This window comes from Saimiri boliviensis, chromosome 21 (genome assembly GCF_048565385.1).
Source record: "Saimiri boliviensis isolate mSaiBol1 chromosome 21, mSaiBol1.pri, whole genome shotgun sequence".
NCBI classification, from domain to species: domain Eukaryota; kingdom Metazoa; phylum Chordata; class Mammalia; order Primates; family Cebidae; genus Saimiri; species Saimiri boliviensis.
In genome coordinates, this window is record NC_133469.1 from 33,431,333 (window position 1) to 33,453,544 (window position 22,212).

The 22,212-nt window shown below is 44.6% G+C and overlaps 1 protein-coding gene and 1 non-coding gene across 4 annotated transcripts in view; one reads left to right on the forward strand and one right to left on the reverse strand.

Annotated features, from left to right (window-relative positions):
• The first annotated feature begins 57 nt into the window (after nt 1-57).
• LIMK2 (LIM domain kinase 2) overlaps nt 58-22,212 on the forward strand; it is a 70,946-nt gene continuing 48,791 nt past the window's right edge. For 2 of the 3 annotated variants that reach the window (XM_003938415.4, XM_010349130.3), the window contains exons 1-2: nt 58-226; nt 14,245-14,344. In XM_003938415.4, the coding sequence (XP_003938464.1) occupies nt 211-226; nt 14,245-14,344 (116 nt within the window). In that variant the 5' untranslated portion in view covers nt 58-210. The remainder of the gene's footprint in view (nt 227-14,244; nt 14,345-22,212) is intronic. The other variant, XM_074391238.1, reaches the window with a different exon arrangement.
• Nucleotides 10,951-11,052, reverse strand: LOC120361088 (U6 spliceosomal RNA). Its single transcript, XR_005577448.1, has one exon. It is a non-coding gene; the product is annotated as a U6 spliceosomal RNA (small nuclear RNA).

Here is a 22,212-nt window from a genome sequence, read left to right on the forward strand (position 1 = left end):
GCGGGGCCTGGCCGCGGCGGGGCGGGGCCATCGGCGGGCAGGCCGCCGTGCCAGGTGCGGTTTGGTCCTCCCGGGGCGCCGTAGGCAGTGCGTCCCGTTCGCGCCCGGGGCTGTGGTCCTTCCCCGCCTGAGGCGGCGGCGGCGGGAGCTGAGGGGAGCTGCGGTAGCCCCCCCGCGCCTCTTTCTCCCCATTTCCGCGCTCCCGGGACCATGTCCGCGCTGGCGGGTAAGGAAGGACTGCGCCCCGTCCCGCCGTGATCTCCGAGAGGGTCCGTGGCGCCTGAGGGAAACCGGCAGTCTCTCGGGGGTTTCGGGCTGTTTGAGTCCTCGTGGGTCCGGGCTCCTCAGAAGAGCTGGAAGGCGGGGTGGGCACAGCGCTCCCCTGGCACTCGGAGGATGGGACCCCGGGAATGGGGAGGCAGGGCATCCGGGAGGCAGAGGGCCCCGGGAGGCAGGCGGGTTGGGCGGCTTCCTGCGAGTCGAGGTCCCCGGGAGGAAGAGATTCTGGCTTTGCCAGGAGTCCGGGTTTGTGTGGGGAACTGGCGGCCGCAGACCCCCAAATCAAAACAGTGTTTAAGGAAGTCGAGAAGCATAGGGTCCTCCCCGAGTGGAAACTGTGGGATTCTGGTAGTGCAGGATCCCGTAAGGTTCAAGACAGTTAAGAGAGTTACTCCGGTTCTGGGTTTTCTGTGGCAAAGGAGGGAGGATGTGACTTCCCCCGCCAGGACCCACGGCTTCTCTCGGGCATCTTGATGCCTGGGATTCCCCCGGGGGCTGGCAGCTCTTTGCAGGAATTAAGGGAGCATGGAGCCCCTGGAGGCTTAGGGCAGGACCAAGGCTAAGGAGAGATCGGACCATTCTCTTTGGAGCTCAAAGGTCTCCGCTACAGGTGACAAAAGTAGGTCACCTGGGGTTCTGAGTCCTCCCGTGGAAGCTCCCCGTGGCCTCTCTAAAGACTGGAGGGATGTGGCCAAACACCTCCTGGAAGGAAGAGTTGCTGGGGTGAAGGGTGGCTCCAGAGCTGGGTTAGCTGCGCCTGCAGTCCCCGCCCCGTCACCTCACACACCACCGTGCAGCCTCCTGCCTTCCCCATCTGTTCCTCCAGCAGCAGGAACCTTCTGTCTCCTGTGTTTCCCAGCCACCTGTGTGGGTGGCCCAGCCTCTGGGTCCACCAGGGTCAGCGTCCAGAAGCTTTGGAGAGGCGGCAAGAGGGTATTGAGGTGGAGGGGGGGCTGGCTGGCCGCCCCCTGCTTCCTGGCTTTCCGTCTGTGGACAGTCACTTCCTTCATCCTGAATACAAGGGCCGGGCTACCAGTGGGTCATTTCCTCACCATGGGAGCATGGGATTTTCTCTTTGGTGATAATAGGCCTCTGGAGAAAGAGAGCTAGAGGTGGAAATGCCTTTAAAAAAATTTTTTTTTACACTGGACCTGGTGGCTCATGCCTATATTCCCAGCACTTTGGGAGGCCAAGGCAGGAGGATTGCTTGAGTCCAGGAGTTTGAGACCAGCTTGGGCAATATAGTAAGACCTCATCTCTTAAAAACAAAACCTTGTCTCTTAAAAAATGATTTTTTTTTTTTTTTTTGGCTTCCAGAGTTCTTCAAATGATTTCCAGTAATTTTTCTAACAGCTATGAAATATAGGCTGCCTGTCTTGAACCCTGTTTCTTAGAAACTTGTGAAAGGTTTCACAGTGCAATAGTCTAGAGGCATAAAGCCTCCAGATGCATTCGTTTATGCATTCTTTCTTTCACTCACAGAATGTTTGTTGGATTCTTCTGTGTCATATACTTAGCCAAATGCTGAGGAGTACAGTGGTGAACAAAACAGACATAGTTCTTGCCCTTGTGGTCCTTGTAATCCTAGAGATGGACAATAAATAATTGTAACAATTGCAATAAATACTATAGGTAGTAGTTTAGATAAACAATTGAGATAAGTACTGTGAGAGTGCACCTGGGTGAGGGGTATTCTCTTTTTCTTTTTTTTTTTTTTTTGGTAGAGACAGGGTCTCACTATGTTGCCCCCACAGTGGTCTTGAACTCCTAGTTTAAAGCCATTCTCCTGTCTCAGCCTCCCAAAGTGCTGGGATTACAGGCATGAACCACTATGCCCATTCTCTACTTTTTTGTTTTTGAAGGGAATGCTTTTCTTAAAAACGCAAGTTTTTGCTGACCCATGGAGATAAGTAAAAGTTAGTCTGGCAAAAAAGAGCTCAAGGAACATTCCAGACAGAGGAAACAGCTTAAAAAGGTCCTAAGGTAGGAAGGCATGTGATGCCTTTGAGCTTGAAGGTCAATGTGGTTTTTTGTTTCTTTTGGTGTGGGCGGGGGTGGGAAGGCAGAGTCTCGCTCTGTTGCCCAACCTGGAGTACACAGGCACGATCCCAGCTCACTGCATCGTCCGCCTCCTGGGTTCAAGTGATTCTCCTGCCTCAGCCTCCTGAGTAGCTGGGACTATGAGCAAGTGGTACCACGCCTGGCTAATTTTTTTGTATTTTTAGCAGAGATGGGGTCTCACCATGTTGCCCAGGCTGGTCTCAAACTCTTGAGCTCAGGCAGTCCCCCCATCTTGGCCTCCCAAAGTGCTAGGATTACAGCCATGAGCCACCATGCCCAGCCAGGTAGGGCTTTTATATACGTGAGGAGACTAAGGCCCAGAAATGACAAGGTTCCATAGCTAAATAAGTAGTGGTGGTCAGAGTTAGTATTTTCCAACTTCAAGTTTAGTGCTTCCTCCTTTGTGTAACACAAACAGCAGAATGAAGTTGACCATGGAGTCCGAGAAGGAAGTAGGACTTAAACTTTTACTTGTTATTCCATCCAAACTGTGTTCTGAGGCACCTCAGATTCCTCTTGTGTAACCAGAGAATCAACAACAAAGAAATCAAATATTTACTGAGTGCCTGTGATGTCTGTGGCACTGGGTAGAACCAAGTTTTACCACTTATAAATTTTAACATGTTTTAGAGCCAGGAGAGACTTTTGAGATAATGTATAGTCTCCTTGTTTTACTTATGAAGAAACTGAGGCTCAGGAAAGAAAATGGAGTTGTCCAGGGTCACTCAGCTAGTGATAGAGCCAGCAGCAAGGTAGGACTTCTCCAGTGTTCTTTCCATTATTTCAGGCTGCTTAAGACATACGGGATCTGGCACATGGTAAGCCCTTAATATGTATTTGTAGAAATGAGTAATATATAGTTTGTGCCTTTGAGAAACTTACCGTCTAATTAAGGTAATTAAGGAAAAAAAATGAAACTCCCATGGTGATGAGTAGTGGGATTGCACCTGTGAAAAGCCACTGCACTCCAGCCTGGGCTACGTAGCAAAATCCCCATCTCTTAAAAAAAAAGAAAAAAAAAAGAAAAGAAAAATTGATAAGACAAGCTATTATAAGGCCTGAATATGATAACATAGAATTTCAAAGATAAGGGAGAATTCTCCTCATACATTTATTCCACAAATATATATTGAGTTCCTGCTATGTGCCAAACACCTTTGACCCCTGGAGATATAGCAAGGAACAAGAATGAACAAATCCCTTCCCTTATGGAGTGTGTGTTCTGATGGGAAGAGATACACAGTAAATAAATATATGAATATCATACTCAGGGATAAATGCATTGAACTGAAGTAGGATAGGGGATAGGTGAAGTGAATTGTCAGGGAATGCGTTTGGCAAGTTTAAAGAATAATAGGGTAGGCCAGGCGCGGTGGCTTATGGCTGTAATTCCTGCACATTGGGAGGCCGAAGCTAGTGGATCACCTGAGGTATAGTTCGAGACCAACCTGGCCAACATGCTGAAACCCAGTCTCTACTAAAAATACCAAAAATTAGCCAGGGGATGTGGTGGGGAGTGCCTGTAATCACTGCTACTCAGGAGGCCTGAGGCAGGAGACTCTCTTGAACCTGGGAGGCAGGGGTTGCAGTGACCTGAGATTGCTCCACTGCACTCCAGTCTGGGAAACGAGTGAAACTCCATCTCAAAAAAAAAAAAAAAAAGAATAATAGGGTAAAAGCTGAAAAAAAAAGAGAGAAAGAAAAAAAAATTTTAAATAAGAAAAGTAGGGTATCCAGGGTGGCCATCAGTTTTGGTTAGGGAATACTTTTTTTTTTTTTTTTTTTTTCGAGACAGAGTCTTGTTTTGTTGCCAGGCGCCAGGTTGGAGTGCAGTGGTACAATCTCGGCTCACTGCAACCTCCGCCTCCTGGGTTCAAGCAATTCTCCTGCCTCAGCCTCCCGAGTAGCTGGGACCACAGGCACACGCAGCTGATTTTTGTATTTTCAGTAGAGACGGGGTTTCACCATGTTGGCCAGAATGGTCTCGATCTCTTGACCTGATGATCCGCCTGCCTTGGCCTCCCAAAGTGCTGGGATTACAAGCTTGAGCCACCGCACCCGGCCGGTTAGGAAATACTTCTTAGTGGGTAAGATTGGAGAAATCTTCAATAGGTTTAAAGAAGGTGGGGGAGATGATATCTTAGTAGGGAAAAAACTTTGGGAGTAAGAGAAGAGACAAATGTAGGCAAGTTTTGCGTCTTCATAAAGGGTGGCAAATAGATGTGGTAGAGGCAAGAATTGGGAGGTAGAAGATTCATAGGAAGTAGAAAGTACAGCTGAGAAGGTGGGTAAAGCCAGACTAGAGGGTTTAATGCCAGACTGAGGATTTTGGAAGTTTCTAGTCTGCAATAGACACCATAGGTTTAGAGACAGAAAGAGTCATGATGTGGGCACAGGGCCACCAATCTGGATGTGGGTACAGTGGGCCCTGAGATGAGGTGTTAGTGGTAGGAATGAAGGCACCAACCAATAAAAGATGCCTCTGACATGGACAAGCCAGGGTGACTTGGATAGCCCTGGATATGTGATAGAGCAGGGTAGGGTCCAAAATGACCACAAGATTTTTTTTTTTTTTTTTTTTTTTTTTTAGATAGTGTCTTGCTCTTTGGCCAGGCTGGAGTGCAGTGACATGATCTCAGCTCACTGCAACCTCCATCTCCTGGATTCAAGCGATTCCCCTGCCTCAGCCTCCTGAGTAGCTGGGACTACAGGCATGCGCCACCACGCTTAGCTGATTTTTTGTGTTTTAGTAGAGACAGGGTTTCACCATGGCTAGGATGGTCTTAATCTCCTGACCTCATGATCCACCCACCTCAGCCTCCCAAAGTGCCAGGATTACAGGCGTGAGCCACCATGCCCAGCGAAGATTTCAAAACTAAATAAAAATCTATCATGTTCAAGGGGCTGTATTAGACTTTCCACAATCATGGTGGATTTTCTGCATCTTCTGGAGGCAAATTCCCAGCACGGGGCTGGCTTCTTGTCAGTATAACCTTGAGGGGGGCCAGTAGGACCCACCCTCACACATCTCATTTCAATGAGAGGACATAAAACTGTAGCAGTCTCTTACAAGTCTACCTTCTTTCTCATTCTTGATCTATCTTTATATAGTAGAAAGAATAAGACTATTTTACCTATTAATTTACATTGAATAGTAACTAGAATGTGAAACCAGTGCCTGGTTTCATTAAAGTATTCCTTGAGCATTCACCCTGGGATTCTTTTTTATTATGTCTTTCTGCCTGTAACTTATTTTGTCCAGGAAAGAAAGTCTAAAATGTAGTTAAAGACAGACTTTGGAGACTAGACTTGTGGTCTAATCCCAACTTAAACACTTATTAGCTGAATATTTCAGTTTCCTCTTCCGTAAAATGAGAACAGTAATAGTTCTTCAAGACTAGTCCTTGTCTCATGGGTTCTTTGTATTCAGTTCATACTTGCATAGTGCTTAGGACACGCCTGGCATAAAGTAGTTTTTTCCCCTGTCATTGACAACTGGCAGAGGACTGCTGTATGAGAATATATCAATTGGTTAACCAGTTCTCTGATAAAGATATTTTTTATAGGCCCTCCATAGATAAGAAAATGCCTATTCATTTGCAGTTAAGTGAACTTCTGGTTGGAAGTTGCAGCCTGGGTGGCCTGAAAGCCATAAGAACCATTTGTGTCATTTGTCACTCTACACTGTATTCTGTTACTGTACTGAGCTTGCTTTGCTTCTAGCATCTGGTTTGTCCCTCTTTGACATGTTATTTCTGTATATATCCATATCCTCCACACCCTGGAGTACTCACCACAGGCCCCAGTAATTCCTGGCCTAGTCTGTACCTTACACATGGGCACATAAAAAAAAGTTTGCTGAGTTTGTTTTGAAAACCTTCCCTTTAGACTTTAAGTTTCTATATTCAGCTTAACCTTTTCCCCAACCAACTTCCTAGATACACACACGGAAAGGAAGAGAAGTTACTCACAAATCGGTCCAACTAAGTGCCTGGCACCATGGGAGATATTTCACATCTAGTACATTATTTATATTAATCCACTTGGTAATCCTGTAAAGTAGGTGGTATTATCTTCTTTTTAATGATTAGGTCAAATAATTTGCCTGAGGACACAGAGGCAAACAGTGGCAGATCCAGGTTTCAAACACACACACATTTACCCCTCACAATTTTTTCCAAATAAACTAAAGAAGGGCAGAAGAGAGCAACAGTAAGAAAGAAACTTTCTGAGATGTCTATGTCTGTACCTTAACCTGAAAAAGGAGAGGTCATTGGTTTGGTGTCAGTCTCTCAGAGCTGGAAAAAAATCACTTGATCCCTCCTTTTACAAAAGAACAATCTAAGGTTTAAAGAAGCTCACAAGCTCTTTTAAAAATCATCTAATCTTTTTATTTTTCCTGAAACACTCCTTTTTGGTGAAATTTGGTAAATTAGTGAGGAAGAAAATCCCTTGTGTTAAGGATTATAAATTGTTCTGTCATAAAGACACATGCACATGTATGTTCATTGCAGCGCTGTTTACGATAGCAAAGACATGGAACCAACCCAAATGCCCATTGATGATAGACTGGACAAAAAAAAAAAAATGTGGCACATATACACCATGGAATACTATGCAGCCATAAAAAACAATGAGTTCGGCCGGGCGCGGTGGCTCAAGCTTGTAATCCCAGCACTTTGGGAGGCCGAAGCGGGTGGATCATGAGGTCGAGAGATCGAGACCATCCTGGTCAACATGGTGAAACCCCGTCTCTACTATAAATACAAAAAATTAGCTGGGCATGGTGGCACGTGCCTGTAATCCCAGCTACTCAGGAGGCTGAGGCAGGAGAATTGCCTGAACCCAGGAGGCGGAGGTTGCGGTGAGCCGAGATTGTGCCATTGCACTCCAGCCTGGGTAGCAAGAGCGAAACTCCGTCTCAAAGAAAAAACAAAACAAAACAAAACAAACAAACAAACAAAAAACAATGAGTTCATGTCCTTTGTAGAGACATGTATGAACCTAGAAACCATCATTCTCAGAAAACTGACACAGGAACAGAAAACCAAACACCGCATGTTTTCACTCATAGGTGGGTGATGAACAATGAAAACACTTGGGCACAGGGAAGGGAACAACACTCACAGGGCTAGGTTGTGGGGAGAAGAGGAGGGAGGGGAGGGGGGACAACAGAGGGGCAGGGAGGATGGGGAGGGATAACACCGGGAGAAATGCCTGATGTAGGTGACAGTGGGTGGGGGGGATGGAGACAGCAAACCACCATGGCACGTAAGTACCTATGCAACAATCCTGCGGGATGCAGGATGTGCACAGGTACCCTAGAGCCCAAATACAACAAAAAGAAAAAGAAAATTCCTTGGGTTACAGGGAGAGTATCTAGAGGAATGTTAATCATTACTCTTAAGTATTTTTGATAGTCACTTCATTAAAATGTGATCTTTTTCTCTTGGCTGTTCCCCAGCAGCTGCTGCCCTGCCCTTCTGCTTTCTGCTTTGTCCCAGAACAAGTGGGATTTATACACCTGACCCACCAGTTCCCAAAGGGCCCAGTGGTTACCATACTTGTTTTATGCTGCACTGAATTGGCTGAGTTTTGTTCCTGGTTCTCATTGTCTGGTGGAACATGAGAAGCTTCAAAGATTTTTCAAATGAAAGCATAGGATGTTGATTTAAGCTTGGCATTAGAGTCTCATGAGCTCTCAGTGCTTGAGAATTTCTCACCATTTTGAAGCCTAAAAAGGACTCATTTGCATAAACCAAGCTCTTAGACCAAGTTTAAGGTGAGCATTTTGGAGAATACATTGGCACTGAGCTGGGATACCATGCCAAGCCCTTCCACTGAATAGCTGTGTTCTTGAGCAAGTCTCAACTTGTCTGAGGCTGCATAGCGTATTAAAATAATGACTGGCTTCAGGTATAACCTTAAGACAAAGAAAAAAATAAAAAAATATATATGACTGGTATGGGTTTGAGTCCCTGCTGGACCATCTTTCAATAGCTTTGTGATGGTTAGGCAACTCAATTCTCCTCCTTTTTTTTTTTTTTCCCCAGAAAAGGCCCTTTAAAGCATTACCATCCAGTCATCCTAGTGCCCGCCCCAATGGATTCACAGATTGTTTGAGGGTCACATTGCTAATTATTAAGTTGGGAGAGAGAAGCATATATAAAGCATATATAAAGGTAAAGTGAATGTATTTTATACCAGGATTGAAAAGGTCCTAAAGGTGAGAACCTCTGTAATGAGCCATTTGTTTCAATTCTCACCCTATGTTGCACAGTTACATTTATTAAAAGCAACACATTCCAGTAATAACCAAAAACACGGTTTTCTGTTTATTAAACACCTAATAAGGGCCCTTTATTGTTTGAGGCCGTTGTGAACATTTGCTACCTCCTTTTCTGGACTCTTTAACAATCAGTGGCCACCATTGATAAGTCTGCAAATATGAGAGGTAAACACTATAGAGGGAGAGGATGAACAGCCTGGTACAGTGAGATATTTTCCTAAAGAAGAACTTCCCAGGCTGACTGGACTTTGGATTGGTCCTCCATTGGGCTTCACAGAAATCTCCAAAACTTTGTACTATAGTATTACATTTATTTTACATTTCCTAGAATAAAGGTGGTAAGAGAATTAGATCAATGAATTTTAAGACTGTAAGAGAGCTAAAGAAGCCAAGAGTGTTCTCTTGAAGAGGGTCTGGGCTTAGGAGGCTGTGTGCTTTGGGTCAATTATCATTGCTCAGGTACTTTGTAACAGAAAAGCAGTGTTAATGCATAACAGGTAAAACTGAGGCCAGCTTTATACACATGAGACTACTCATAGGTAATCTGGGAACCAGAACACTTATTCCAGTGAAATCATCTGTGCTGACCTTTGGAGCTTATCTTTGGAAATTGCCTTTAGAGCTGGCAGTTGGATCAAAATTTTCAGTTGGTTCAGCACACAAAGGAATGTCTGTTTTACACCAGGCCCAGTGCTAGGCTCTGGAGATAAGAAGATAGTAAAGATAAAATTATTGCAACTTAGTTTTCTGAACGGTGGTGGGGAGGAGGGTGGAGAGAGACTGAAGGAGACAGAACATTTACAGTGTAATTAAATAACAAATTAAGTAAAACATAGACAAAATGAAACAAACACTGCCTGATTTTAGGGAACTTTAAAGAAAGGATAGAAATTTGATTAAGGGGCCAGGCCCAGTGGCTCATGCCTGTTATCCCAGCACTTTGGGAGGCTGAGGCAGGCTGAATCGGGAGTTCGAGACCAGCCTGACCAACATGGAGAAACCCTATCTCTACTAAACATACAAAATTAGCCAGGTGTGGTGGCACATGCCTGTAATCATAGCTACTCAGGAGGCTGAGGCAGGAAAATCACTTGAACCCAGGAGGTGGAGGTTATGGTGAGCTTAGGTCATGCCATTGCACTCCAGCCTGGACAACAAGAGCGAAACTCCATCCCCAAAAGAGAAAAGAAATTTGATTAAGGAAAATATAGAGAAAATAACTTGATATGTGAATGTCAGGATGCAAGTACATGAATATAAGTGGCAGGAATAGAAAATAGGTCAAAATGTAACTAGAGCATTCTTTTGTAAGGAATGATGAGCTAGAAGGGTCCTTTGGGACCACATTGTAAGGACCATTTGCTCTTTCAATAATTGTTTATTGAAAGATTGTAGCAGACCAGGGGCCAGACATGGTTTGCTAGTCCTTTGGAGGTAGCAATAGCCAACTTTAATTATGTGTGTGAAAAGTTTTTGTTCCTGCCCCAGGGCTTTCACACATGTCCCTCATCTCCAATGTTATCCTTCCTTCCCCTTTTTTGCCCAGTTAATTTGTATTCATTCTTTAGAGCTAAGCTTGAAAATTACTTCCTCAAGGAATACTTTTCCCACCCTTGTTTTCCTAGTTAAGAACTTGATATCTTCATACCATTTGCCCCAATTATAATTATATTATTGTTTAATATTTGCTTTGTGTTTAATCTCTCTTTTGTTTGCTCCTTTTTCTCCAACACAGTATTAGGATGCATAGTTGGCATGCAATGAATATTTGCTGAAAGAATGACTGAAGTGGGTCCATAGAATTTAGCAATAAGCTGTTACTGTTACTGTTGACCTTGGTGAGACAGTTTCAGAGAAATGGTGGGGGTGGAAGCCAGATTGCAGTACATTATGCAGAAAGTGGGAAGTGAGGAAATGAGGGCAGTGATGTGTAGGCAACTTTTTCTTTCTTTCTTTTTTTTTTTTTAATTGAGATGGAGTTTTGCTCTTGTTGCCCAGGCTGAAGTCTCAGCTCACCGAAACTGCCGCCTCCCGTGTTCAAGCAGTTCTCCTGCCTCAGCCTCCTGAGTAACTGGGATTATAGCCATGCACCACCATGCCTGACTAATTTTTGTATTTTTTGTAGAGGCGGGGTTTCACCATGTTGGCCAGGCTGGTCTTGAACTCCTGACCTCAAGTGATCCACCCACCTTGGCCTCCCAAGACAACTTTTTCATATGTGTGGCTGTGAAGGGAAGAAACAAAGGTTTTTCCCCTTCAGAGCCACACATACGAAATGGGATCCAGAGGTTTTCTCTTTTTTTTTTTTTTTTTATTAGATTTAATATATGGAACACTCCATGATTTGCATGTCATCCTTGCACATGGTCCATGCTAACTTTCCCTGTCTCATTTCAGTTTTTATATATATGCTACTGAAGCAAGAGTACCAGAGGTTTTTGTTTGTTTTTTTTTTTAATGACAGTGACTTGAACTTATTTAAATAATAATGAGGAACCAATGATGGAGAAGGGTGCCATAAACATAACTGAAAAAGTAAGATGGAATGGGATCCAGAACAAGGGTGTCATACTGAGTAGCCCAGCCTTTGTTCTGTGGACACTGGGGAGTCTAACCTGGAGCTGAGATAGCTTACAGCGTGTATGAGGCATACAGTAGATAGGGAAAAGAAGCCAAAGATCTGAAATGGGACTGAAGTGAAGGGCAAGGAAGGACTAGAGAGACATTTGGAAAGTGAAACCAGGTGGATATGAGAGAAAGGATTAAAAGGTCTTGATTTTGGGTCTTTCATGCTTAACCCAGAGCAGGTACTAAAGTAAGTGTTGATTGAATGTCTTTGAGTTTCTTGAGACTGGAGAAAGCCAGGCAAGCTCAGGAGGGTGTGGCAATAACAAGTTATCTTGAATATCCTCATAGTGGAAAGTCCCAATCTTGTTTAAATTGTGGAAATAGAAGCCATTCAGAGCCAAGACACTGAATTGTTGAGTAAGTGGGTGGTCAGGTTAGAGACTATTCCTTTTGGGTTAAAAAGTGAAAATAAGAAACAAAGTGCGGCTCTAAAATAATGAGATTTGTTGGGGGTGGGGCACAGCAACTCATAAACTGACACTGAAAGCACTGACATGTAAGACTTCCAAAAATATTTCTAAAACTTGGAAGATTCATTTGGATGTTTGTGTTCATTAAAATCTCTCATTAATTCATTGTCTTGCCCACTGTCCATAACCCAACCTGGGATTGATTTGAATGAGTCTCTCAGACTTTCTGCCTTGGAGTTTGTGGGAGTGATGGCATACTCTCTGAACACTGCTACCCAAAAACCAAAAAGGCCCCTCTTGACAAGGAGTCTGAGGATTTTAGACCCAGGAAGAATGATTGATGGGCACATATATGTCCTATTACTGAGGCATGAGAGAGAGGAATAGGTGGGTTGAGGTGGTGTTTTAAAGCCTTCTGCCAGCTTGTTTAACTCTCCTCTAGGGTATGAGGAGGACAACTATGTGCATTGGCCGCTCCAGAATAGTGTTGAGCAATCTTGAAATGCCGGGAGCTTTGCTTTGTCTATTCATGGCCCTGTGCCTGTGAAACAGGGTTCGGTGACTGTCACTGTGCCTGTGGCAGTCTGGAGTTACCCAGAGAGAACAAAGCTGCATACACAGAATGCACAAGGGAGTCTTGTAACAACTTTGTCCTGCTTTTTAGAGCTGAGTCAGGTACCACAGCTTGATCTCAGCTGTCCTCTTTATTTCAAGAACTTGGCATCTGAGCCATACCAGGAGTACTGTATTTTTTTGGGGCCCCTCTCTTTTGGAGGAACATGGACTGACTCTGTGCTTTTGTCTATTCTGGTCTCTCAGTTCGCACAACGCTTCACCCTCCTTTCTTAGCCACTGATAGGTAAATCTTCCCTGTCTTGCAAGGCTCAGCTCTAGTGTCAGCTTCATCTACAAAGGCTTTCCTGGTTCCCCTTGCTAGAGTGAACAAGAATTGACGTGGTAGAGTGAAAAGAGCAGAAGCTTTAGAATGAGCCCGACCTGAGTTTGAATGCTAGATCCATCACTTAGCCAGTCAACCCAGCCCCTCGCCCCAAGTTTTAATTTTCCTATCCATTAAGTGAATATAATAATACCTGTCTCACAGGATTGTTTTGAGAATTAAATGAGATTAGGTCCATGAAAGCATCTAGCAGAGTTCTCGGCATATAGGAGGCATTCATTGAATGTTTATTCTTTCCCTTTTATACCCATTACTTTTCTTTTTCTGAACTAAAATAGTGCTTTGGTTCTATCTCTGAAATAACATCAAAGTGAAAAATTAACAGTATAAAAGATCGGTTCTTTTACAGTAGATTTGCTTCTTAAGGAGCAGAGATTATGTAATCTAACAGCCTCTGACATGCAAAGAGCTTTGTATCTAGAACAGGAGTCTGCAGCCCCCGGACCACCCACTGGTACTGGTCTGTGGCCTGTTAGGAACCAGGCTGCACAGCAGGAGGTGAGTGGCAGGCCAGTGAGTATTGCTGCCTGAGCTCTGCCTCCTGTCAGATCAGTGGTGGCATTAGATGTTAATAGGAGTGTGAACCCTATTGTGAACTGCACATGCAAGGGCTCTTGGTTGCATGCTTCTTTTGAGAATCTCACTAATGCCTGATGATCTGAGGTGGAACAGTTTCAAACCAAAACCATCCCCCCTGCCCTCCAACCCTCGGCCTCGTGTCCATGGAAAAATTGTCTTCTATGAGACCAGTCCCTGGTGCCAAAAAGGTTGGGGACTCTTATTTAAAGGACCAATGATGTTGGTTGAATAAATAAGTGATGGAAAAATCTGAAAAAACAGGGCTTTTGAGGAATAGGAAAAGGCAATAACATGTTTAACCCAGAGGGGAGAAGTTTCTGGGTGCTGACTGAGAATAAGAAGGGCTGACACTGAAAAGGAGATTGTGTTCATTTCTTCTACTCAAAGATATAAGCAAAGGCTGAAAGTTCTAGAAAAAGGCAAGTTTTGTTTCTGTAGAAAAAAAGGATAATCAGCTGGGCATGGTGGCTCATGTGTGTAATCTCAGCACTTTGGGAGGCTGAGGCGGATGGATCACAAGGTCAGGAGTTCAAGACCAGCCTGGCCCAGATGGTGAAAACCCACCTCTACTAAAAATACAAAAAATTAGCCAGGCATGGTGGCACGCACCTGTAATCCCAGCTACTTGGGAGGCCCAGGTGGAAAATTGTAATCCTAGCTACTCAGAAGGCTGAGGTGGAAAATTGCTTAAACCCAGGGAGCGAAGGTTGCAGTAAGCCAAGATTGTGTCACTGCACTCCAGCCTGGACCACAGAGTGAGACGCTGTCTAAAAAGAAAAAAGGATAATCAGAACCATTTTTAGAAAATAGAATGAGACTACTTTTGAGGCCATGAGTTCTTTGTTGCTGGAGAGATGAGCAGAGGTTGAACAAATGCTTACCAGAGATCTTGTGGAGAAGGAAACTGTGCATCTAGCAGACCATTGGCCTACCCCTTTCAAATGAGATGCTATTAACTCAGTCTTGTTCTATATAGTAGGAACCTTGTCCCTTTGCCTCCTGCTACTTTGGCCCTCTCAACCTCTTGGTTTTGTGTGCAGGTGAAGATGTCTGGAGGTGTCCAGGCTGTGGGGACCGCATTGCTCCAAGCCAGATATGGTACAGGACTGTCAACGAAACCTGGCATGGCTCTTGTTTCCGGTAGGTGAGCCTATCCTCCTGTCTTTACCAGTGTACTGTGGGCCAAACACTATTTCACGTTGGGTGGAAAACACAGAAACAAGTTTCTGAGTTGAGAATATCAGTCTTAGGGTGGGGAAAGGAATGTATAAAGGAAAAGGTCATGACCAGACCTCAAGTGTGGCCTCCCTGAACCCAGGTTAAATTAGAAGAGCCACAGATGGGCCAAGTGCAGCTGGAGGCAGGGTGGGAGGATGAGAGGGGACCTTTCCAGGGTTGTCGCATGTCCCTTACTTTATGGGTGAGGAAACTGAGGCCCAGGAAGAATGACTTTCCTGTGGCTGCACTACAGATTATGCAGGTACTTCAAGAGTTGTTTTTATTTTTATTTTACTTTATCTTATTTTATTTTATTTTATTTTTTAAGAGGGAGTCTCACTGTTGCCCAGGCTGGAGTGCAGTGACACAATCTCAGCTCACTGCAACCTCCACCTCTAGGGTTCAAGTAATTCTACTGCCTCAGCCTCCTGAGTAGCTGAGATTACAGGCGCCTACCACCATGCCCACCTAATTCTGGAATTTAATAGAGACAGGGTTTCTTCATGTTGGTCAGGCTGGTCTTAAACTCCTAACCTCAAATGAGCCACCCACCTCAGCCTCCCAAAGTGCTGGGATTATAGGCGTGAACCACCACCCCAGTCAAGAGTTGTTTTTAGTGTGGTTGGCAGAGCCAGCAGTTCTTCCTCACCACAGGATGCCTCCCTAGGTTCCTACTTTTTGTTGTTAGCTTTATTATAGCTACATTATTGTTATTGTTATTACTTTTTTTTTTTTTTTTTTGAGACAGAGTCTCCCTCTGTCACCCAGGCCACAGTCCAGTGGTGTGATCTTGGCTCACTACAACCTCTGCTTCCTGGGTTCAAGCAATTCTTCTGCCTCAGCCTCCCGAGTAGCTGGGGCTACAGATGCCTGTCACCATGCCCAGCTAATTTTTGTATTTTTAGTTTTTGCCATGTTGGTCAGGCTGGTCTCAAACTCCTGACCTCAAGTGATCTGCCTGCTTCGGCCTCCCAAAGTGCTGGGATTACAGGCGTGAGCCACCATACCCTGCCTATAGCTACATTATTTTTGTAGGCAGCTCAGTTTCTTAAAAATTATACAGACTTCAAATCAGATTTGTTCCTGCTGTCTGAGGTTGTTTCCTCATCTGGAAAATAGACAATAATAATCTTGTTGAGATTGAATGAAATAATATATGCAGTGTACCTAGTACATGGTAGACACCCAGTGAATGGTTATTCCTTCCTCCCATCAGATTTGAATCCTCAAGGGTGGGAACTTGTCTTTGTATTCTTCACAACATAAAATAGTTGAAATTTGTCAGTGGAAAGAGGAGTGGTCAACTCCAGAGGCTGGATGGGCATACCTGGCCCCCAAGGTCTGAAGTGGTGAGGCTGTGCTCATATCCTGAGAATGAGATAGACTAGACAGGCACCTTGTACTGTAGATTCCAGCTCCTGCACATAGCTCATGTTGTAAAGCATCCCCTGTGCTTATACCAAGTAATTGGGTTGACCTTTAAACACCTGCCTCTTCCCTGGGAACCATATAGAGGATTGGCCTGGAGACATCTGGCCTCTGGAAGAGTTAGAGAGGAACCAGCATTGTTATCCTTTCCTTTCAGCTATAACTCAGAGCTCTCGAGTCTTTTCCGCCTTGGTTCTTGCCCCTTTTACTCCCAGGGAAGTTGAATCTATCTTTTCAGTTCCATTTAGTATGACAGGAACAGAGAGTGTCAGAGCTGTAAGGGACATTATAGTTAAAGCCTTTGGCTGGCCCTTTCATTTTACAGCTGAGATTAATAAGTAATGTCAAAATCCAATGAGTTCACATATTGGATCTCGCCTTGGCATGTAACCCATATGTTCATATTTGTTCTTGCTGTTTTCCTATATGTATGAATATTTTCTATCCAGAATAAGCAGGACAGGGTAGAGCAAATTAATCTTTGGAATTTCTGGATTCTCCTAGAGCTAAAGAACTTCAAAACTAGAAGAAACCACCTACTATGTGGTTATAACCCCTCCATATCACAGATGAGAGACCTGAAACCAAAAAGACTTGCTCAGGGTTGCTTAGGCCGTGTATGACAAGAGCTGGCCTTAGAAATGAAGTTTTGGCTCACGTGTAGGTCTAGTCAGATGCTAGCTTGTTAGAGAGCTCTCTGTGTGCATGCACGTGTGTGTGTGTGTATCTGTGTGTGTGATAGAGACAGAAAGAGAAACATGTACACAAACACATAAAGAGGAAGTAAGAAACGTTAGCATGATAAGAGTACAGGCAGACTGGGTGCGGTGGCTCACACCTGTAATCCCAGCACTTTGGGAGGCCAAGGCAGGTGGCTCACCCGAGGTCAAGAGTTTGAGACCAGCCTGACCAACATGGTGAAATCTTATCTCTACTAAATACAAAAACAAATTAGCCAGGCATGGTGGCACATGCCTGTAATCCCAGCTACTCGGGAGGCTGAGGCAGGAGAATCACTGGAACCTGGAAGGCAGAGGTTGCAGTGAGCTGAGATTGTGCCATTGCACTCCAGCCTGGACAGCAAGAGGGAAACTTCATCTCAAAAACAAAAACCAAAAAACAAAGAGTATAGCTATAGAATGAGACTATGGTTTTAAATCCCGGCTTTTCAATTTATTAACTAACCTTGAGTGACTTCCTCAAGCTTCAGGCACCTAATCTGTAAAATGAGGATAAGAATATTATTCATGCCACATGATTGTTAGGGAGGATTAAATGTGATAACCTACATAAAGTGACTAGCATAGTATCTGACACGTAGAAAACCCTTAATAGGGCCAGACGCGGTGGCTCATGCCTATAATCCTAGCACTTTGGAAGGCCGAGGCAGAAGGATCACTTGAGCCCAAGAGTTGGAGACCAGCCTGGCCAACATGGCAGAACTCCCTGTCTACAAAAAAATACAAAAATATTAGCCAGGTGTGGTGGTGCACACCTGTAGTCCCAGCTACTTAGGAGGCTGAGGAGGGATGCTTACCAGAGCCCAGTGATATCAAGGCTGCAGTGAGCCGTGATCACGCCACTGTACTCCAGCGTGGGTGATGGAGTAAGACCCCTATCTCAAAACAAATGAAAAAAAAAAAAAAAAAACCTTAATAATCAGTAACTGTCACTTTATGTTATGTTGTGAGTGTGTTTCCATATACACCTACATGTGTATGTTTCTTTTTCTCTTATTACACATTCATTGGTTATCTGATGTGGAGCCCCAGGGATTAAGGATGCCTTTGAACTACCCTGACACAATCAAGCCAAAGGTCATTCCTGTGAAGGAGGTGGAGTATCTAGGTTCAGCTTTACTTAGTTGCAGCTTTGCCTTGAGGACAGAGACTCTAATCCAGCTGTACTGAAGGAGCACATCTCCTGATTTCTGAGCTTTCCCCTGGTAAATTCAAACTGGATGTCATGGTGCCCTCAGATGGAGTCTGGTAATTTGCCCTGAGGAGAGGGGCTATCTTTTGGATCTGATTTGACTTTTGCCTCAATTGGAGGAAAATCTTCAGGATTAGGAAGGATTGTATTTGTCTGACCCAAGTGATAACCTTGGTTTTGAGGAACATGGGGCATCAACCTGAATGGTCCTGTACGAGCTCTCCCACGCCAGCTTACCAGTGTTTCTCTGATGAACTTAGAGTACCTGAGTGCAGGCCTGCTGGGAGCAGTACTCTCCCTCTGTGCTACTCAGAGAAATTCATTCTTCATGGCCCCCTGCCAGCCTTGCTCTTACCCAGCTGGGCTACAGTTACAATAAAGAAAGTGACTTTTCTTCTTCCCTTCCCCTAGTACCTTTGTTTTCCTAGTCACAGGGTGGGGCTGGATATTGAATGGAGAGATTGCTGGGGTCCATCCTAGACTCCTCCCCTTATCTCTCCTTTACATTACCCCATTCTACCGTGTACAGCCACGTTCATAATCCTGCCTCTGTTAGCCTTCCAACAGACCCCCGGGTGCCCAGGACAACAGGAATCTATTTAGCTGGAACCTGGGGCTGTGCAGTGGAGGCCAGTGACAAAACTGAAAGTAGCCCTGTCAGTAATTATGCTGGTGTGATTAGTTGGCTGGCCAGGATCCTTCTGATCTCCTGGACATATGGCTGACCAGCCCTCCCAAACCTTCCCAACGGGCCTTTTTTTTTTTTTCTCTAGGCTAGTCAAGTGAAATAGTGGAAGTGGAAAAGGAATAAATCGTAACTGATAGTGGTCAATTAGTTATAAACACATTGTACTTGGACCAGCCCAACAGGCCTTTTTTTTTTTTTTTTTTTGAGGCGGAGTTTCACTCTTGTTACCCAGGCTGGAGTGCAATGGCGCGATCTCGGCTCACCGCAACCTCCGCCTCCTGGGTTCAGGCAATTCTCCTGCCTCAGCCTCCTGAGTAGCTGGGATTACAGGCACACGCCACCATGTCCAGCTAATTTTTTGTATTTTTAGTAGAGATGGGGTTTCACCATGTTGACCAGGATGGTCTCGATCTCTTGACCTCGTGATCCACCCGCCTCGGCCTCCCAAAGTGCTGGGATTACAGGCTTGAGCCACCGCGCCCGGCCCCCAACAGGCCTTTTTTAAAACTCTGCGTACCTCTCTTTCCTTTCCTTGAGCAGTGCCCTTAATTCTATATCTGAGGCAATCCTTTCTGACGTTCTCTGAGCACGGCTACCTCTCCTTAGGAGAGACCAGGAGAGTAGCCAGAGAGCATGTTATTTGTAGCTGAGGTTTAAAAGTGTGGAGCTATGAATGGTGACCTAGTCTCCTGGCATGTTAGCAAGCCAAGGGACCTTGACAACTTTCTGATGATTATCTCTTCACCCTGATTAAAGGTGTTTGGCCTAGGAGGAGGGCAGAAAAGCTGCCCCTATTAGTTTTGATGGCCCCAGCCTGGGTCTCTATTGCTTGACCTGGTTCCTAACAGCATTATCAGAAGGAAAATCCACCCCTCTTAAGGCTCCTGGGAACTCTCAGGGCCTCTTTTCTCAGGATCACAAGCATAAGACTATTTGAGCTTTCACTTTTGAGAAGTGGTTACAAATGCCTATACTCTAGAAAAGGGCTAATGCAGGTAGAAGACTGTGGTCACTGCATCAGGCAACAGACGGTTTCCGCTAAATTTTGTGACTCCAGGAAGGCCAGTGAAGAAATAACACACCATAGCAACCAGAGACTGTGTTGTAATGTGGTGGCTGACAACAGGGTACTTTCTGTGATGCTGAAAGCCTAATTCATTTTCTCACCCTCATCTCTATCTAAACAAGCACAGTAGAATCATAATTACAGTAATAGGTACTACTTATTGAGTACTCTGTGCCAGATAGCCTCCTAAGCATATCACATGCATAACACGTTTAATCCTTACAATGACTCAATAAAATGTACTGGTCTTACCTACTTCAAAAATAGGGAAATGGGGGTTAGTTGCTTAAAGTCACAGACCTAGTAGATAGCATAGCTGGGATTTGAACTCAGGCATTCTGACTCCTTGCCTGCAAGAGTTTCTTGGCATTCTTGAATACAAGCATATTTCTTAACTTCACCGAGGCTCAGTTTCCTCTTCTATAATATAGGATAAAAAGCCCTTACCCTGCCTGCCACACACTGGTAGAGTCAGATAACATTGAACGGTATTAGTTCACAGGCTTCATGGACTCCAAAATGTCAACAAAAGTGCCATTAACTTTCTTCTGGATCTCGGGCTCCTGATACAGTCAGTGAAGCAACCCTGCCATCTGCTGTTGTGCTGTTGATGCTGCTACACTTACTAGCCCAAACCTTTGATCCTGGCTGTGGTTTTCTCCGGAAGATGTTTGCTCATTTGTCTAATTTATCTTTAAGGAAACAGCCAGCTAGTAGATCATTAAGCCTGGCTATTGGACATTGGGCTGGGGCCTGCCTGGCAGAGGAAGGAAAGGCAGACATCTGGGTCTTCCTCTGCTCCTACAAGGGACTCCAGCTTGACCACAGAGTGGTACTCTTAGGATGTTGCAGCAGCATATGACCTTGAATGTGCCTTAATCCTGCTTTTTACTTTGGAAAGAGAGAACTAAGGACCCAGAGAACCTCAAAGGGTTACTGTGACCTCTGCTTCTATAGGCGGCAGAGATAGAAAAATGGAGAGAGGTGAGGCCAGAGACAGATAACTGATATAATTAAACATTGTATTAAGAGCCTTACTTAGATTATCTGATTCAGTCCTTATAATAACCCTGCAACCCCTACCTCTTTTTGAGACAGGGTCTCGCTTTGTTGTCCAGGCTGTAGTGCACTGGTAGAGTCATAGTTCACTGCAGCCTCAACCTTCTGAGCTCAAGCAATCCTCCCACCTCAGCCTTGCAAGCAGCTTGGACTACAGGCATGCCACCACATTTTGCCAATTTTTTTAATTTTAAGTAGAGACAAGTATTAATACTATGTTGCCCAGGCTGGTCTTGAACTCTTGAGCTCAATCAATCCTCCTGCCTCAGCCTTCCAAAGTCCTGGGATTACAGGAGTAAGCCACTGTGCTTGGCCAATGCAACCTCCATTTTATACTAAAACAGGAAGGTCCAGAAAGGTTGAGTAACTTGTCCAGAGTCACACAGCTGACATTTGAACTCAGGTCTCCCTGGCTCCCAGGAGAATCTGCTTTCCACTAGGGCTCCCACAGGAAAACAAAAAAACACAGTAGACTTGGTGACAGAAAACCTGATTTGACCCTTAGCTGAGCTAAGCTAACTGTGTAACTGTGGGCATATTCCTTAGCCCCTGTGATCCTCAGTTTCTTATCTGTAAAATGTCATAAAAGTAATCCATCTCACGGCGTGGTTGTGATGATCAAGGACTCTGAAAACATTAGAATGGTTTAATGTGAAGGATTAGCAGCAGCACATGGCAGCATTGTCCATCTTATATTAACTATCCAAATACGTCAAGTGTCATCTGCTATATATAAAAGGCATCAAATTAGGTACTGTGGGGGATACAGAGTTAGCCTACTAGCCTTAATTAATTCATTAATTAGCTTATTTATTTTTGAGACAGGGTCTCTTTATTTTTGAGACAGAGCGCAATGGCATGATGATGGCTTACTACAGCCTCAACCTCCCAGGCTTAAACAATCCTCTAGGTAATTTTGTTTTTTGTTTTGTTTTGTTTTGTTTTTTTAGAGACAGGGTCTTACTCTGTTGCTCAGGCTGGTCTCAAACTCCTGGGCTTGAGATCCTCCCACCTGGGCCTCCCAAAGTGTTGGGATTACAGGTGTGAGCCACTGCGCCTGGCCTGGTCTCTTAAGTGGCTCCCTAAGACAGCTGACAATAGAGAATGACATGGAGCATTCCTAACTATGGGCTCCAGCCTGGCTTCCATTTTGTTTGCCCCCTGAAACAACGTTCCTTTAGTAATGTTCCAAATAACAGCCTCATCAGTCTGTCCACTGATCACTCTTCAGGCTTCATCTTATGTGACCTCCCAAACTTCACCAGGGGTTGTATTCGAGAAAAGTGGATCAGTGTTCAGAGTCGGGCTGCTTGGGCTTAAATGCCATCTTCACTTACCAGCCACCTGACCTTGAGTCAGCTGCTTAACCACTCTTTGCCACAGTTTCCTTGTCTATGAAAAGGGAAACGGTTCCCACCTCAAAAAGTTGTTAAGCACATTAAATTCAGTCATATTCAAAGTCCTAAGCATAATGCCTGGCTATGACTGGGACTTAAGAGATGTTAGCATTTATTATTAGTATCTTGTCAATCTTTTTTTTTTTTTGAGACCGAGTTTCGCTCTTGTTGCCTAGGCTGGAGTGCAATGGCTCGATCTCGGCTCACCGCAACCTCCGCC